At 39.4% G+C, this 19192-nt stretch overlaps 1 protein-coding gene across 3 annotated transcripts in view; it reads right to left on the bottom strand.

Moving 5' to 3' along the window:
- Nucleotides 1-19192, bottom strand: part of ush2a (Usher syndrome 2A (autosomal recessive, mild)) — a 380755-nt gene that overhangs the window by 92178 nt on the left and 269385 nt on the right. For all 3 annotated transcript variants that reach the window (XM_070554793.1, XM_070554794.1, XM_070554795.1), the window contains exons 63-66: nt 14395-14618; nt 12752-13091; nt 5903-6100; nt 5607-5761 (exon numbers count right to left, since the gene is read on the bottom strand). In XM_070554793.1, coding sequence (XP_070410894.1) covers nt 5607-5761; nt 5903-6100; nt 12752-13091; nt 14395-14618 — 917 coding nt within the window. The remainder of the gene's footprint in view (nt 1-5606; nt 5762-5902; nt 6101-12751; nt 13092-14394; nt 14619-19192) is intronic.

Below are 19192 nucleotides of genomic sequence, written 5' to 3'. Positions count from 1 at the left end.
CTGTAAACAGTTGCTGTATTTTATCAGGTATTAATTTATTATTTGTGTTGTTTTGTATTTAACCAAGTCCTGGAACTTCATTTCCCGTGCTTTAATAAAAAGTTAATTTGTGTGATCCCAATATCCTGCGTTTGTTATTCATCTAATAGCCTTTTTCTGCATTGTCGTTATTGTTTGTATATGACTTCTGTACGTATGACCTCAGACTTGTACACAATAACTCAAATATGGCAGTAGCATCGTATTGTATAATATAGAAAGTGCTTTCTGATTGAAATTTTACTTAGTATTCCCCATTATTGCAATGCCACATGCAAGCTTCCTCCTAACATATTTTGGGTGTGGCTTCCAACAGATTCTGCTGTTTATGATCACTCCAAGAAATTTTATTTCATATACTTTCGATATTTACATGATTAATTACTATGTCTACTTCACTGTATCCGTTTTCATTTCCAAACAGCATACATTTTGTTTTATCTAAATGTAGTGACAATTTATTTACACCAAACCATTTTTAAATGTATTTATTTCCTGTGTGACCAAATCCAGGACCTGTTGCAATTCCACACCCGAACAAAAAATATTTGTGTCATCTGCAAACACTTCAATACTTGTGAAACCCTACAAATATCATTTATGCACATTATGAATAGTTTATGCCCCAGTACTGATCCTTGAGGTACCTCACATTGTATCTCTCTTAGTCCAGATTTATATTGATTTATTAGTACAAATTGTTTATTGTAGCAATTAAAACATATTAATTATGACCAATAAGATGTGATATTCCATATAAATATGAAATATCAATCTGATTGATCTTTGAATGTTTTATCAGAAGATTCTAGGGTTTTTAGCTTATTCAGGGACCATAAACACACTTCGTATTAATTCAGACAGAGTCAGTGTATAGTTTCTAAAATGAATTTAATTGTTTTTCCTAAACTAATGATGCATGACACGATAGGACTAATGAGATGTGGTGTGGTAGATGTGAGGTGTTTGATGGAAGCTAGATGTTATAGCAATCGTTCTTTGTATCTGAGAGAAATTGTGAAATCTGGGTGTAAAATAATTTGTTGTTTGTTATAAACTAGAGAGTTAGTCATTGATAAAAACCTCATCAGACACCAGTATGCAGGCTTACGATACCCTTTGTATGAGTTGCTCACGACGGTCTTGAGGTTTGCGGTCAGAATGGTGATGTCACCGGACGTCGAAACCACAATACTCAGAGACTAGTAGCTTCCTCTGAGTTCAGCTTCCCTGGCCATGAGATGCAACCCGGGGTCTGCAGATTAGGTGTCCAAGGTGGATGTCTGAGAGTTGAAGTATCTCTGAAAAGAGCTGTTGTGTCTGTAATCACTTGCAGCGTCGCAGAAAGGTTTAGACTTAAGGTCAAAGGAGTTTGTTTCAAAAGTCGCTTCTTTCCCGATTTGGCCGAATTGGGGCTCAGCTGGAAACTGAATTACTCGGGAAGTAATTCTTGTTTCATTAAACTACTTTGTTATGATTTCTGGCCAAGTTTGGCCAATCAGAATGTGACACGTTTCTGAGTATTTACCAACATTCCTCAGAAAGCCACGCCTTCTTGTAAATACAAAGATCTTAACACAGTGAATAAAAATCTTTAAAACTCCTATGTGAAGTGCATATTAATCTTAATATGTATCTTATTGTAATGTGTATGAGTGTAAACAATGATTAACTTGTTAAATCAATCACATACTGATTTGTGATATAAATGGATCATTGTAAGAACAACATTCATTTTAAATTCATTGATTTAAGCATAGGTTATTCAAACATTTCCTTTAAACATCTTGTTCATCAATCACATATGACTATTTAACTTATACAATCATGGAGCCTTCACTTATTCAGAGCGAAGAATGTTGATGTCTGGCTTTCACAGAGAGTGCAGGAACCTTGGGAGAGAATGTTTGGATGTTTTGTCTTCTGTATGTAAACACGCGCTGAGCAGAACCTTCTGAACTTAGAAGGCCAAATAGAAAGTGGATTTATTTCCGTGCATGAAAGTTTTTTTTACGTTGGTCAATATATAGGGGAAAATTGACCCTTTCTGGACGTTACATGATCCATTCCAATACTATCCCCCTGAAACCGCATTTTCCCATTTTTCTTATCAATATGTCATGGTTAACTGTGTTGAATTCTTTCTTGAGATCTAAAATCAGCCCCATTGCATACTTCTTTTTATCAATGTATTCTGTTATTTCCTCAATAAGAGCAATCAGTGCCTGGACTGTCGACCTATTATTCCTGAGGCCATACTGGATTTCTGTCAGCAACTCATATTGATCAACGAAATCATCAAATCTTTTAAGATAGTTTTTCTAATATTTTGGAAAATTGTGACAATATTGACACTGGTCTACAATTAGCAAAGTAGCGGTTATCTCCTCTTTTGTAAATAGGAATTACTCTTGTGACTTTCATCTTATTCAGAAAAAACCCATTTTGAAAACAAAGATTACAAATTTATGTTAATGGTTTTATAATGCCCTCAATAACACTTCAGTGTAGTCATATCAATATCATTCCAGTCTGTACTGGTTTTATTCTTCAGATCTCTAACTATATTGTAAATCTCTTTCTCATCAACTGCTCTTAAAAATAAAAACAGACTTATTATTTCTTTCAACATAATCTGTAGCATTCAATTTTATCTCATCCACTTAGATTTTTTTCTCCAATTTAGGAGGATATGGCCATGGTTTAAAAAGTATTTGTTCTGGAAGTATTTGTTCAATTCAGCCACTGCTTAATTCATCATTGTAAATATTCTATTTTTTTCCTATGAAATAATGTGGATAATTATCATTCCTTATTTCTTTTCTGATTACACTTTATTATTTAATACTTTCTAGATGCCTTTTATGTTGTTTCTATTATACTTTAACTTTTTAATAAAATATTCTTGTTTACAACTTCTCATATTTATTAGTTTGTTTTTATATCTTGTATACTTATTTTCTGCTTCTGTGGCTCTATTTCTTATGAATTCACAGCATAGTGTGTTCTTCTTATTGCATACATTTTGTAGACCTTTGGTCATCCATGGTTTTATTTTGTACTTATTCCTCTGGACATTTTTAATCACTAGTCAGTTTCTTTCAAATTGACTTTTAAATATATTTAAAAAGGTATCATATGCTCTATTTACTTCAGTTCATAAATAAACAATATTCCAATCTTGCTTTAAAAGATAATTTTCAGGATTTTTTAACCTTTTAAAGACTATTTGGAGTCTTATTTCCTGATATTCAAGCATCTCAGCTCTGAAAAAACAAAAAGACTAAGTTTACTTGTGAAAACCTGAGGTAATCGTTATCTGTTCATAATATTTTTTTACTTTTGTTATCATGTGGCTTACACTTATTGGTGTTTGTGACTATTTAATTTCATACATAGGTTCCAACCCCAGAAATATCATCATATTCTCTCCATCAACATTTCTAACTACACAGGAGTTTCCTCCTAAATGATGAATACGCTCATCAAAAATAACAAGAAGTCAAATTAACTTCTAAAAACAGAAAGACGTGTTAATGTAAGTCTTCATCACCACTGCACTGAAGATATGAACTGTTTTAATGATTTCAGCTCTGCTACAGTTGGGTAGAGTTCTGTGTGAAGATTATAAATATTATAACCACTATCACAAAAGTCGTCCAGGCTCAGCAAATCTACAGCTCTTTCTCGGGCGAGAGAGTGGAAATGAGGCTAAACAATGACTTGTTTCTGCAGAGAAATGACTGAGCTTTCCCAAAAACATCTCATAGTGCAATTATATATGTAATAAACGAAGAACTCTGCATCAGAACGATAATATTTAGAAACCAGAAATCAGTTGTTTGGTAGAAAAATTGGTTATTAAGTAAGAAACCCTGATGAAAAAAGTATGATTAATAAACTAGAAATTCAACAATAGGTGCAATACAGGTGACCAGAACGGGTCCATTTTCAGATTGGTAACCTTGAGAAGAAACCAACAGGCGTGTCACAGAAAAATCTGATTTTTTTGTCCATGTCTGTGAACACACCACACCATGTCTTCAATTTGGAAGGTGTTCATTGGTGATTAGAAGAGTCAAATATTGCATTTTATAATATATGCAAGGAATTAGAAAAATAAAGTCACATGAAACGCAAACACTTTTCTGCATAAGTATACCTGTTGCACATTTTGTTTACAGTTTTCCTTCATAGCACCAGCTGTGGCAAAAAGAGTAAACATTTTTATTCAGCTTAATTAAATTACTTTATAACTCACAAGAAAATGACCAATACTTACAGTTTTTGCAATCTTAATTCTAAGCACAATGTATCCAGTTAGAAATAAATTAATGAGATAATCTCACACAGATGAGTAAATCCATTATGCTTCTAAAGTGTAGGAAATTACTGATTTTGCACAGAAAAATGCTTCTACTGGTGCACTTGTTATCAGTGCTTGGACAAATTGAATAAAATATAACTTTTATTTTAATAGTGCTAATATTTTTGCCCAGGGATTTGAACTATTTTATTTTCTTTATTTCTGTTACAAAGACCCTGTAAACTGGTGCTGATTTGAAGAGTACTTCTTTATTAAGTCCTCTTTATTATTTATTAAGTATTCACACCCCATCCCGTTCACTCAGATCTTCTTCTTCCATCCATCTTGCGGTTCCTTCTGCCCGTCTCGCTACCATGGGGAGCAGAGCTTTCAGCCGCTCTGCTCCTCGACTCTGGAACTCACTTCCCCCAGACATCAGGAACATCGACAGTTTTACCCCTTTCAAAACAAAACTCAAAACACATATGTTTAAATCTGCCTACAACCTCTGATTTTATTGAACTGTTTCTCTCTTTGTTTTTTCTTGTTTGGGTTTTATTATCGTTTTATTGTATTTTATCACGTGTTTTCTGTCAAGTGACCTTGGGTGTCCTGAAAGGCGCTTTTAAATAAAATGTATTATTATTATTATTTATAACCCTTTTTCTTTTTTATTAATGAACACACACTCAAACTTTCAATTCAAACAAATATTATGAAAACACATTTTGTGGGCTCGTATTTTATAAAATGAATCCTAAAACTCATATTTTTTGTGCATAGTTTTTTGTTGAGGTACTTGAGATGAATAAAAAGAAATACACAGAAATACAAAATTAAGTGGTGCTGAGCTCACTGAAGCATGCAACATCTTTAGAGGGGCCATTAGACGACCATTTAGTAGAATAATACTATTAAGAAATGAGGTGTGACAACTGAGTATAGCTCAGGAAAATGTTTGGGTGAGTGTGTTCGAGTCCAGATGAATGGTTCTGCAGCTAAAACAAGACTCAATCATGAGACACAGACTAGGAGTCAACAGGACATATTTAGCACAATCTGTATTATAGTTTCACTCAGAATAACAAAAATACCAGTTTAGTATAAAAACTGCTGTGTATGATTATCATGTATTTGATTGTTACAAAAAGACTCTCAAGCTGAGACCTTTTTTATGTTTATACCTTCACAGGCCTAACTTTATTTCATTAGAATATGAACTAAGTTGTATTAAAAACACCAATTAGCCATGCAATCTTACCTTTGTACTATCAGAACAACCAGCTCTGTTACAGACCCTCAGCTGGTAAACGTATTCCTGAAACGGTCTGATGCCACGAACATCAGTGAAAACTTTGTCATCTCCACGGTAACGCTCTTGTCCATCACGGAGGATAACATAATGGGTGATCAGTCCTGGTAAAAGGGGAAACAAGAGCTTGATTAAATAAATATTGTTAGATTTTTTTATTCTCCCAGCTTCTTTAAAAAGGAATGTAAGGGAGCATTTTACATAAATTATTATAACATCATTATGTTTGTAACAAGCGCACTAACCATTAGGTCTTGCAGGAGCTTGCCATTGTAAATGGATGACATCCTCTCGATCACCAAGCCGACTCCAGAGGGGTGGGGCCAACCCCCATGGGATGTCCTCACTGGTCGTGACTGTTGTGATACCGCTGTAGCCTCGGCCGAAGCTGTTCCAGCCTCTTACCCTGTACTCGTAGGTAGTGAAGGGCTCCAGATCAGAGTCTAGATAACCAACAACAGAAAACAGGGAAAACATTACATTAAAGGTGTCCTATGCTTGTTATTACATCTGCTGTGGTCGCCAGTATGAGGTTTTTCTGTGGGAAAAAAGCTCTGGCGCTCTATTTTTCGTAGCAGGATGCAAAGTTTACATCGTTCTTATAGAGTAAATGTTTGGCAGATGCGTTTGTTTACATTTTTGCTGCTGTGTGGTTGCGCAATGTGAAAGAAGGGAGGGGGGAAGCAATGCTGCACACTCAGGGTCTCTGCAGGCTGCAGAGCAGGAGCGACAGACAGGTTGTATGATCGGCTCTGAAAGGCGTTAATCAGAATTAGCAGATTAAGTTATTTTTTCATGGATATGGACCATGGATTCTACTTGTGGTTGGGGGACTGGGAATCAAAACTAGGAATTGCATTGAAAAACTTGAACAATTCCGGGAAAAACTGACAGTTAGTCCCGGTTCCAATCAATGCTCGATGCCCAACCACTGGGAGCACTGGACTCCAGCTGAGTCTAGCCGCACCTCCAGTTGACTCACCTGCCAACATGAAACATAAGGCTCGGCCACTCGCTTCCTTGAAAAAATGTTTTCCCCTTTTTTCTAGTGATTGCAGTGGACAGGAAACCCCCCAGCCTGCTGCAGTTTCTGTGTTTGCCCCTTCTCCTAAGTGGTGAGTTTACTGTGTACTTCTCAACGTGATCAAATCGAGAGCTTTGCTTTCTGGCTCAGCTCTCTCCACCACGACAGATCAGTACAACTCCCGCATTACTGCTGACACAGCATCAATCTGCCTATCAATCTCACATTCCATCTATCCCTCACTTATGAACAAGACCCTGAGATTCCATGCTGTAGTTCTTTTTTAAAACACAGAGCAGTTTTGGTTACCTGTTTTCCCGCTACGTTTCGTTTAGGGTTGCAAACTTCCTCAGGCTGACACTGATGGTGGTGTCACTTCCTTCTCTGTTTATCCACCACCATCAGTAACGCCACCATCAGCGTCAGCCTGAGGAAGTTTGCAGCTGCAAACAAAATGTAGCGGGAAAACAGGTAAACATAACTGCTCTATGTTTTAAAAAGAACTACAGCATGGAATTAGAGATACGACACAGCAAGAACACACCTAAGAAGACTCTGAGATACTTAAATTCCTCCACTTGACGCAGGACCTTATCCCTGACCAGGAGAAGGTATTCTACCCTTTTCGGACTGAAGACCATGGTCTCGAATTTAAAGGAGCTGATTCTTCTCCCAGCTGCTTCATACTCGGCTGCAAACCACTCCAGTGAGTGCTGTAGATCACGTTCTGATGAAGTCAACAGAACCACATGATCTGCAAAAAGCAGAGAGTCAATTCTTAGGACACCAAAACGGATTCCCTTAACACTTTGGTTGTGCCTAGAAATCCTGTCCATAAAAGCTATGAACAGAATCGGTAATAAAGAGCAGTCTTGGTGGAGTCCAACTCTCATTGGAAACAAGCCTGACTTGCAGCAATGCAGACAAAGCTCTGACACTGGGCATATAAGGACCTAACAGCCCGTATCAGGGAGCCTGGTACCCCATACACCCGAAATACCCCCCAAAGGGACCCAGAGGGATGCTGTCAAATGCCTTCTCCAAATCAATAAACACATGTAGATGGGTATAGAGCTGGTCCACTGTTTCACAGCCAGGAAAAAAAAAACACATTGCTCCTACTGAATCTGAGGTTCGACAATCCGCCGGACCCTCCTCTCTAGAACCCCTGAACAGACTTTACAAGGGAGTCTCAGGAGTGTGATCCGCCTGAAGTTGGAACACATCCTGTCCCCCTTCTTAAATAGGAGGATCACCATCCCAGTCTGCCAATGGAATTGTCCCTGGCATCCATGCGATATTGCACAGCCGCATCAGCCAACACAAAACCCTACAACATCCAAAGTCTTAAGGAAATCTGAGTGGATCTCATCCACCTGCAGAGCCTTGCAACCAAGACGTGTTTTTAACACCTCATTGACTTCAGCACTGTCACCACTATAAACAGTGTTGGTAGAGCACTGCTTTCCCCACCTCACCTCTCCAGATCTCACTGTCGTTTCCTACATGGGCGCTAAAGTCCTCCAGCAGAACAAGGCAGACACTGGAAGGACACTCTCCAGAACCTCCTCCAAGGACTCCAAAAAGGGCAGTAGTTGGAACAGTAGTTTATTGCATAAGCACAGACGACAGTCAGCACCCGTCCCCCCACAAGTAGGCGGAGGGAGGCTACATACTTGTTCACTGGGGTAAACCCTGATGTACAGGCACCAAGATGGGGGACAACTAGCATACCCACCCCTGCTCAGTGGGAGCAACTCCAGAGTGATAGAGTGTCCAACCTCTCTCAACGAAACTGGTTCCGGAGCCAGAGCCATGCGTCGAGTTGAGTTCAACAATATCTAGTCGGAACCTCTCAACTTCGCACACCAACTCAGGCTCTTTCCCCACCAGAGAGGTGACATTCCACGTACCGAAAGCCAGCTTTTGTAGCTGAAGATCAGACCACCCAGGTCCCCGTATTCGACTACCACCCAACACACATTGCACCAGACCCCTTTGGCCCCTGGGAAGGGGGATCCACAATTTCTCTTCGGGCTGTGAACAGCCGGGCTCCATGGGTGAAACCCGGCAACCAGGTGCTCACCGATGTGCCCCACCTCCAGTCCTGGCTCCACAGGGGAGCCCTTTTTACCCATGTCTGGACAAGGGAACACTGTTTCCATTTGTATCATTCATCATAAGGGGTCTTTGGGCAGCACTTTCTCTGATCCCTCACCTAGGACCTATTTACCATGGGTGACTCTACCAGAGGCAATAAGCCCCAGATAACATAGCTCCTAGGATCACTGGCACACTCAAACCTCACCACCATAAGGTGGCAACCCAGGGAGGGGCCTTTAAGATTCAATAAAGCAAAAATCTACTTTAAAAATGCACATGCAACCACACCCTTAACAGTAAAGTCCCCCCATAAATGTACCACCATTGGTGCAAAGTTGTAAACGTTGGGCCATCACCAAAGTCCCTTGACACACAGGTTGTTACAGCCCTTCTGTAGCTACAGGAGCATATATACATACGAATGCACTTGCACACATATACTTGCATTTATTTTAGGAGTATAAAGGGACTGCTGTGCTAAATGGCCATGTTGTAATTGCCAATATGGGCCTCTTGTCTTTACTACTGTCATAACTTAAGTAGGAAACACAGTGGAGCGCAGATGTAAATAAAACACTGAACATGTTAGTAGAGATGTGTGCAAAATGCTCTGCTTGGTCGTAAAATGTTTTAAAAATAGGTTGTGGTTAGACAAGGCAGTATATTTTTGGCCATCACTGCAGATGTGGAGATAATTAATTTTATGTTTTTTCAGAGCTGCAGAGTAGAATATCATGATACCCTGTGTGAGAATGTGTGCATGTGCGCACATGAGAAACATCTGGTGTATGGTGGGTGGCGACAGCTTTATGTGCCTCTGCCCAGATGGTGTCACAGCGTTGTGTAGAAACTCTTATCCTAACTGCCCCATGCCACGAACACAAAGTAATCAAAGCAAATACACACAACTACATTCATTACAGAAGTACACAGCAACGATACCAACAACCTGAATTTGAAACACACCAGATATATGCAATCATGGATGCCACATCCAAGAGAATCAACAGTGTCAACAGTTAGTCTTAATAACAAAGTTTTAACCACCAAATGAATTCACAAAAACACAGACATAATTGTGCTTCTTTTGGGCTGATGAATAGCAGATAATGCTGAATGAGCATCTAAATGCCCATTTTTAAGTTTAAACGACACACAAGTGTACAGCACAGTGTGAGTTGGCTTAAAATACTGCAACAGCAGTCTTCGTTGTATCTGTAATATATTTACCATGACAAGTAAACATAGACGTCTACTTTTACCCAGCCTCCTCCAACACACCTGATCTCAATCAGCAGGTGATTAACAGGCGTCTGCGAGCCTGAGCTGCTGCAGGTGATTCAACCACTAAATCAAGTGCTGTTACATAATCTTGTCTTTTCCAGCTCTAACTCAAACATTTAATTGAACCCAAAAGGGTTTTAGACAGGAAATATTTTTCATACCAATCAAATATCAGCCCACTTGTTGGCGAATCCCCGCCGGAAGGAGCCGGTGATCTGTCAGAACCCCTGTTCTCCGACAGGTGCACCTCTGACCGTTATGTGCTGGTTCACAGATGCGCAGTCACGCTTGACTCGATTAATACACTAATGAGTTATTCAAAAACATATGATAGTAATCCAGTCACTACAAACAGCAAAAGAGGATGACACACACTTTATTTACAATTGCCGTCTGTCCATGGTGCTGAAAGAAAAAGACGCATCACCTGCGTTATTGGATGAGCTGATTAGTTAAATAAAACAAATGGTTATTATTCTTTAAAATAAATATCAGTGACCTTATGATAAAACCTAATATTAGCTAAAAGTTAACGATTTGATAGTTTTTAAGAGGAGATTGTCTCAGGAAAGTCTATCTTTGAAACACACCCCTCGCACACTGATAAGTTGTGGCCTTGAGTTAATAACTCGTTCCCACGCACTAAGGATCTCGTGGCCACGAGTGAATTTTTTCCCCTCAAAGTCACCAGACGGGCACCGTAGAGTACACATCCAGGGTTTTCCTTGATCATTTAGGTATTTTCCATTATTTGTTGTTATTAAAACAATTATAAATAGTTTTATTGATCCAAAGTGTGAATTTTTCATATTTCTTTACAGTTTCAAGTAGGTATAAGTAAGACTTTTTGTACAAAAGTTGAAAATTATTGCATCAGAAGAAGTGTAGTATATTTTAGTTGACTAATATTAAAACAAATTGGATGACCAAATCGTGACAAGAATAAAAAAAAAGTTTTGTCCAAAATCCAAGACTAAAACTAACTAAAATGTTCTTGTCAAAATTAGCATGGACTCAGATATCAATGTATATGTATTCTAATTACTTTTTAACACATCTATAAGCGGTGGCACGGAGTTAGACCTCTTTACACAGAAAAAGCAGCGAGTGCGGCATCACATCACTCTGTTGTAGAGATGTTACTGGTTAAAGAGCAAGTCACCCTCCAACTCTAACTGCACTCCCATTTCCTGTTTGAAAAATGCACCACATAGAGGCGTTCTCTGTGTCTACAGCACGATTAAAAACTTATTTATATAGATTAGCAGCAAAAAAAGTAGATCTGGGGGTGACTTGCTCTTTGAACACCAGCCAAGGTTAACACAGAAGGTACATCACAGAAGTTCTGTTTATTAACAGGGTTGTTAAATGTTGAAATAAAGTGAATTAAATAAAAAATAAGAAATGTCCTGGATCTGTTTCTTTGCTTTTTATTATTTTTTATGTACGTGATATGGAGGTATCGGATGGGTACTCGGTATGCTCAAAATCAAATGACTTGGACTTGAGGTCAATAAAACCTGATCTGGACATCCCTAGTTTTTGACAAGTCAAGAACTTAAAAATTGCTTCATTTCTTTGCATATTAAAAAAAACTGCCTGCTCAGATGTTGACAGTAAATATTTTGCACCTCAACAGAGGAGCCTCTCTTACTGGTAATCCCTTGTTTGAATGTGTGAGTGAATCTGGTCCTATGAATGGATACAGGTTGAGGTGTCAGATGTGCTGGAGTGTGAAGCGGAGGTGAGGATCCACACGCGGGTGAAGAAGGTAGGCAATCAGACATGAACGGTTAAAGGCTTTAATAATAAACACGCTGACACTGAAACAATGATCCAACACGAGACACAGAACTGAAGGGGTTTAAATACAAGAGGGCTGGGAGCTTGGGTGATTGGAAAACGAGTGGCAGGTGGGAGCAATTAACAGAGACACATGGCTGAACCAAACGGGGAGACAGGACAGGGTGTGACCATAGACATTAATATATGTTTATTAATTTTATTAATATTATTAATAATGTATATATTAATATATAGGGTGTGACATGAGGCATGAAACTGATTAGTTGGCATGATGGCCTTCTTCCTAAATTCCTTTGTATTGTATTATTTAATTTTATATAACATTATGTTCATAATTATGTTTATATAATATACTTACATGCATATTAAATTATTACTTTCTATTAAAATTCCTTCATCTTTTTCTGTTTGGGCTTTTCCCCTCAGTGGTCGCCACAGCGATCAGTCTCCATTTAGTCCTACTTAAAGTTCATTACGATGAATGTTTAGAAAAGTTGGAAAAAGGTAAAGTGAGATTTTACACGATTCTAAAAACAATGCAAATTTGAAAATGACGGAATTAATTCAGAAAAGTACAAATTACAACGAAGAACAAAGTAGGAATAACCAGCCTGGTGGTTAAGTGAAGTAACGAGTCACTGAGATTTCACACTCAGAATTAGTTCAGGTTTTAAAGTCAAAAGTGATACCAGAAAAGAGAAAAACAGAATTGGTTTTACTTGAATTAACTAACAACAATAATAATAATATAAACTCAGCAGTTAACTAATCTACTAAACTGATAAATCTGTAAGCACAAGTGACGCAGGGATGATAAATACATGGTGAATTAATCTAATTTCCTCAATAATAATGTTTAGAAGCACGTATTACTTACCTGTGAAGGTGTTAACACTGGCATCTGTGCTGTACACCACCTCTTCGTGTGACGGACACAGATTTCCCCCCAAATGTGTGTTCTCTGTTGGTGTGTGACTCTTCGTGTCGTCGGTTGTGTAAGTCGTATTACTTCTGTTTGTTTGTATCGAAGGGAGGGTAGTGAGTGTTTCCTGCAAGGTGCTGATGAATGGCGTGTGTGTCGTGGGTTGTGTGTCGACGTGTTTGTGTGAAGTCAGGATCCATGTGCAGGCTGTCAGAGATGGATCAAGGTCACAGGATCCACAGTAAGCTGTAGCTGCTGCAGCCACGGGACACACGGTGGGCTGTAAACACTGATGCTGCAAAGAAACGGAGAGAGGGGGAGAAACAGGAAATACAGAGATAAAAAAGACTAAACAGGCATTAAAAAAACAGTGACAAACAAATAGGAGTTAAAGGGGGAAGACTGGATAGGTCTCATGTAAGTTTCACTAACACAAATATTACGTGTGCTCATTTCTGCGAGTGCGTTTCCCTTACATGCGCCTTAATGACATCATTAGAGCTAATGAGCATTCCCGCCCTTTTGTCTGTGTTTGTGTGTATGTGTGACTGCATGCGCCGCCTCATGCTGACTTGGGAACACACACACGCCACATGACCCCAGGTGATAAATGGTGGACGGGATGTTCTCCAGCTCCTGATGTGACAACAAAAGTGGGTTTTACAGGCAGACAGCAGGACTGAAAGATTCAGACCAAACCTTAATGTCCACCAAGCTGCAGGAGTCAGTTCAAACACAAAGAGTCAGTGAGTCAATGTTCAGTGTAAACTCCAGAGGAAGATCTCACTTCACAAGCACCCGAGTACCTGGAAAAAAAAAATCCAATCTATGTATGGAACATGAAAGAACATCTCCACGCAGAATGGTTGTAGCCAACTTTCACTAAAAGCTGTCAGTGACTCTCAGCTACTGCTACATACATTTCGAATCCAACAAGTGGAAACTTGACTGAATTCCAGCCAATAGTTCAGTTAGCTGTGGCATCAGCCTTCAGTGGGGTATAACCCCAAAAAGCATTAGCAAAGTTTTAGGAAAACTTTAGTGCTCAGATTATGTCTTGGAGATAATTTGCAGCTACAAAGACACCAGATTTAACTCCAATATCTGTAAATCTATCTTTATTAGGGTACAATTTCTCTGGATGTTGTTGCTATCTGCGATCAGGCTGAAGTTGTAGGGGTACAGATGCGCAGTCACGCTTGACACAATTAAAACACTAATGAGTTATTCAAAAACATATGATGTAAGCCAGTCACTAAAAGAGGAGGACACACACTTTATTTACAATTGCCGTCTGTCCATGGTGCTGACAGAAAGATGCATCACCTGCATTATTGGATGAGCTGATTAGTTAAATAAAACAAATGGTTATTATTCTTTAAAATAAATATCATTGACCTCATGATAAAACCTAATATTAGCTGAAAGTTAATCATTTCTAAATGAGTGAGTCAAATGCAGTTTTATGAAAAGGTTGAAGCGCATGTGCTGTTTCTTTTAAAGGAGTCAGAGTATTCAGCAGGAATGCTTGGCGCTGTAAAAAGAAACCTTCTAATAGGTTACATCAATCAGTACAGAAATACGGAGATGGAACACACCTGCATTGATAACCCAGGTGTGGGTTGATCACCACAAACATATCGTTGGGGGTCAAAACCAATCCCATTGCAGCATTTTTCTTCCTGATGTATGACCTTTGACCCACAGCACTGTAGCATCACTGTGATGTTGCCTGCAGGATGTGTTGTTGAATATCCTTCATTGTCCGTGCAGCAGAGGGAGCTTGAAGAGTTTATATATTTGTCATCGCAGCAGACAAAACCTGAAGAGAACATTCAAGATGTTATGGTTTACAAAGAGAACAAACTATTTCAGTTTCTTTAATTTCGTATTGTATAAACATCTGTCTTTAACTTCCACTGAACTGCATGCTGAGTTTTGCTCCACCTTACTTGCCAAACTCCGCAGTTTTCCTTTTTCCATCTGATCTGCAGAGAAACCACGCATACGTCTGTGCAGAATATTGTCGCATTTATTCTCTTATCACTCCTATATACATCCACCTTTCCTATTCTCTCCATCCACCCCGGCATATCTCTGTTCCTCTCTTATATTCATGGCTCAGCAGTAATATTCAAGCCGCACTGTTGAACGAGTGTAAAGTAAGAGGAAGTGTGTTTTTCCTGAGAGCTGCCATTCCTGACAGTGATAGGTGATGCCTGTCTGCCACTGCATCACCTTCAGCACCAAGGTGACATTTAGAATACATGCTATCACTCTCCAAATGTTTAGCAGCAGACGATCACATTTAAAAGGCCTTTTCTCACATTATCCAGAATTCTACTTTTCAGAGTGAAAGACGTAACTTGAGTTGCAACAAATCACTGGTAAAAAAAAATAAAAATAAAAACAACTAAAACTGCTGAGGTGGCTGCAGGTTCAAGGCAGAAATGCATCCTGGGGGAAATGTTTCCTGATTTTGAGAACGTGTTAAATATCAAACCACTAAACTTGAATGACTTTAGCTATAATGGTTCAGGTCAGTGGGAACTGTAGGTCTAGTTTCTCTAAAGGAGGCTGGAGGACAGCAACGTATGCTTTTGTTTTAGCTGTTAGCTTTTGGGAATTTTGTTGTATTTCCTTTTTATCTTTTATCTGTGTTCGACATGTTTGTATACCGCCGGTTTGATTAACTAACATCTTTAGTGTACAGCTCCTTGTTTGGTTGTAATGCCTTGTGAATGCGCTTTATAAATAAAATTGGATTGGATTGGATTGTCTGATTGCAAAAATAGAAAAATGAAATGCTGAAAATCCAAAAACTATATCCATCAGAACTTTCTAATCTCGACCCCTGAGATGCTTTTCATGTCTTTAATTGTTTTGAGGGAAAGCATTATTCAAACATTTTAAATCACCCTTCCTTCCTTCCTTCCTTCATTTTCGTTTCTGACCATTGCAGCTAATGGTTTGTTGGCAGCTTGAAAAAAGGAAGGAATGAGTCAAATTAAAAACCAAAAATCTGTCAAAGGTTCAGTTGATCATTTAGGCCTTCTGCTAACAGAAAATTGGATCTGACAAAACAATGTTTGGTATGGTGTCTTTGTGACAGACTGCAGATAAAAAAGGCACCAAAGACTGTTCTTTTTGAGCGACTGTGGCTCAAGGGTTAGGGAGTTCTCCCTGTAATTGGTGGGTTGAAGGCTCAAACCCAGGCTCTGTGTCAGCTTGTGTGCCCTTGGGCAAGACACAAGAAACTTCACCCTCCTTGCCTGCTGGTGGTGGTCAGAGGGACAGCTGGCGCCTCATGCTGTCAGTGAGCACCAGGGCAGCTGTGGCTACGATGTACCGCCAGTGCATGAATGTGTGTGTAAATGACTGTACTGTAAAGCGCTTTGGAGTCCTCTGACTTAGAAAAGCACTATACAAGTATACAAAACTATATTATTAATGCAAAACTGATTTACTCCTTGAGTTTAATTGCCTTTTAATGTCTGAATGATACATAAGTCAGCATTAATCAGCATAAATATAAAAATAAAACACTTTTACCAACTTCTTTTATTTAAATTTGGCATTGTTTAAGTAACAGAAATACAATTCTCAATTGTAGAGCAAATCTATGTCAAAACTAGGTGTGGCATCATCATCTGCTCTCAAGAGTCACGTGTTTATCCTTCAATGTCAAAATGTACACTGCATAAGATGACACATGCCTAGAACCCGCAACAGCTCTCACCATTTTCTGTTCGTACTGGAACATCTAATGCGGTTTGTGCTGCTGGGACAAAGTCTGTCCTTCCCAAAGTTAATAGTGAGTGTGTCCACTTGGAAAGCATAACTGACCTACAGAGTGACACGACATTGGCATCACATGCAAATGAGCAAAGCTAAACCAAATGTCACTGTCATGGGTTCCCCTGTGCAGCTGCTTCACGCTGTGCTCTGCAAGACACCGCCCTAGGTAGCGCCGCTAAACCCGCGTCCACACCTAAACCCACAACTGGTGCTGGGCTTTGGCCTTGCATTGGATTAAGATCATAATACACACTGATACTGAGTCAGCAGCTCCCAGCTGTGATGTACATTATAAATACAAAGCTGGACTAAAATCATTGGAGAATGACAATTATGCGGTAAAAACCTCTGATAAAAAAAAGTGAGACTTCCAGATTGAGGATTCTTTAAGTCCTGCATTAGAATCGGGTTTCATCATTAAAAACAATCTGTTTTCTTTTTGTTGATAAACAGAAACATGGAACATTTACCCCCAGCTGTAGTGCCCACTGTGTTAAACAGCAGAAATGAAACAGTAGGTCACTTCCTTATATAAAGGCCACAGCCCTTTAATGAGGCTGCAGCTATTTATGAAGTGATAAATAACTTATTGTTTCTCGCTCTAATCAGCATTCACACTCAGAGCACATTAATCGCTGCTAATTTAAGCAATCATTCCACTTAAAGGCCAAAAGTTGAGAATGGTACATATTTTCTACCGTGCTGCTGCAGTCAATTACGTCCTCAACACATCCATCACAGGCGCCGTGTGACAGGAAAACGCGTGTGTATGTGATTGTGTGACATAAAGGCAGTCTGACAGCTGGTAACTCACTTAGCAGCGGCAGCTGTTGCGGATCGTCGCGGGGTTTTGGTGGCCAATTCCCTCTGCGCTTTAATTCAGCTTCAGTGACGCGCAAATAAACAGCTCAACACATTTCCAAAATAGCGTCTCTCTGCTCATCCCTCGTTGTCTCTGCATCCTTACCTCTTCCAATCAGGCGGACGTCTTACATCCACTCAGTTTTCACTCCCCTTTATTTAATCCTTGAAAAGCCAATAATTATTCATGTGTCCTCAGCTGGGCCAGAACTAAACCCAGTTTTCTGTGGTGATGAATCCTGAAGGCACGAGAAAAAGAGGCTAAAAAAATAGTTTTTATTTTTTATTTACTCTAAATCTTCTGAATGCACTTCATATGAATAATCTGTATCTCTTGCATCTTGTTTATTCTAGATCAGATTATTTTAAGTCAAGCATGAAGTGGTCAGGAGAATGATACATGATAAATGACCTGCACTTGTACAGCGCCTCTCAGAGTAAGGACTACAAAGCGCTTTACACTGCAGAGTATCATTCATCCATTCACACACATTGATGGTGATGAGCTACAATGTAGCCACAGCTGCCCTGGGGCGCACTGACAGAGGCGAGGCTGCCGAGCACAGGCGCCACCGGTCCCTCTGACCACCACCAGCAGGCATGGTGGTTAAGTGTCAGAGAGTTTGACCACAAAAAGGTGGAATGTGAAATTGGGATTGTGTCACGGCCTCAACAGAAAGATGGCAGACAGGTTGGGGCTTTGACTGTTTTAATAAGGCAGCAGTGAAGAAAGAGCTGAACAGCAAACATCTGGTCTACAGGTCTGTCTTGAATCCAACCCTCACCTGAGGTCACATGATCTGGATTGTGACCAATTTTATAACATCCCGGATAAAAGTGATTGAAATGAACATTCCTGCAGGGTGATTTGGCTCAAAAGCTATGGTTCCACTTTAGGAGTTCAGGAAATTTGTGGAAGGTTGGGAGGGCGACGGGGAAATGCACTGGCCTGGTCCTCTCAGTCTTCTTCATTCATAATCAGCTCTTTGTTGAGACGTCAGCATATCACAACCATTTTGACAATGGGTGATGTCACTGGTCATCCACGGACATTAAAGGAGACATAACATGCTTTTAAGTTATTCCTTTTTACATCTAAATCCTTCAGTTGGGGTCTAAATACAGTGGAACTGCAGTTCTTTGGTCTGATTTCCTCATTATTGTTGCTCTACAGACCCTCATCTACCCCTGTTCTGAGGAGAGTCTTGAGAACGAGCCGTTTTTGGGTACTGTCTCTTTAAACTGGAGGAGGAGCTGTAAACTCCGCCCCCCTCCATAGTGCAGACCTGTACTCTCCTCCCCCAGCCGGACTTTGTAGTTCTATAGAGAAATCATTATTTAGCATAGCAGATTTAGCATAGCATATTAGCATTTTTAAAACATGTGGGGAGGGTAGTTCATCAAGCTGTTTCAAGGCTGCTAACTCTCTCATGCATTTGTCTGTAGTCACTCACACACACCTGTCACTGCCGACGGAGGGACCAGCTAGCAGGCACGTGCGCGCGCGCACACACACACACACACACACACACAAGGAATGCTGCTTGCTTATTTATTTCTATAAAAAATGTTTTAAAAAACGATACAGCTCATTAAAACACCATTAAAAGAATACATTTTAAGATCTCTATCTATATATATACATACATATAATTATAAATAATTTTATAAGTAGTCTTATTTTATATTGGGTGTCTTAATGGCTGAAAATGGATAAAAAGCAGTTACATTTTAATT

Source organism: Nothobranchius furzeri, chromosome 9, assembly GCF_043380555.1.
Source record: "Nothobranchius furzeri strain GRZ-AD chromosome 9, NfurGRZ-RIMD1, whole genome shotgun sequence".
Lineage (NCBI taxonomy): Eukaryota > Metazoa > Chordata > Actinopteri > Cyprinodontiformes > Nothobranchiidae > Nothobranchius > Nothobranchius furzeri.
This window is presented reverse-complemented; position numbering and strand designations above follow the sequence as displayed.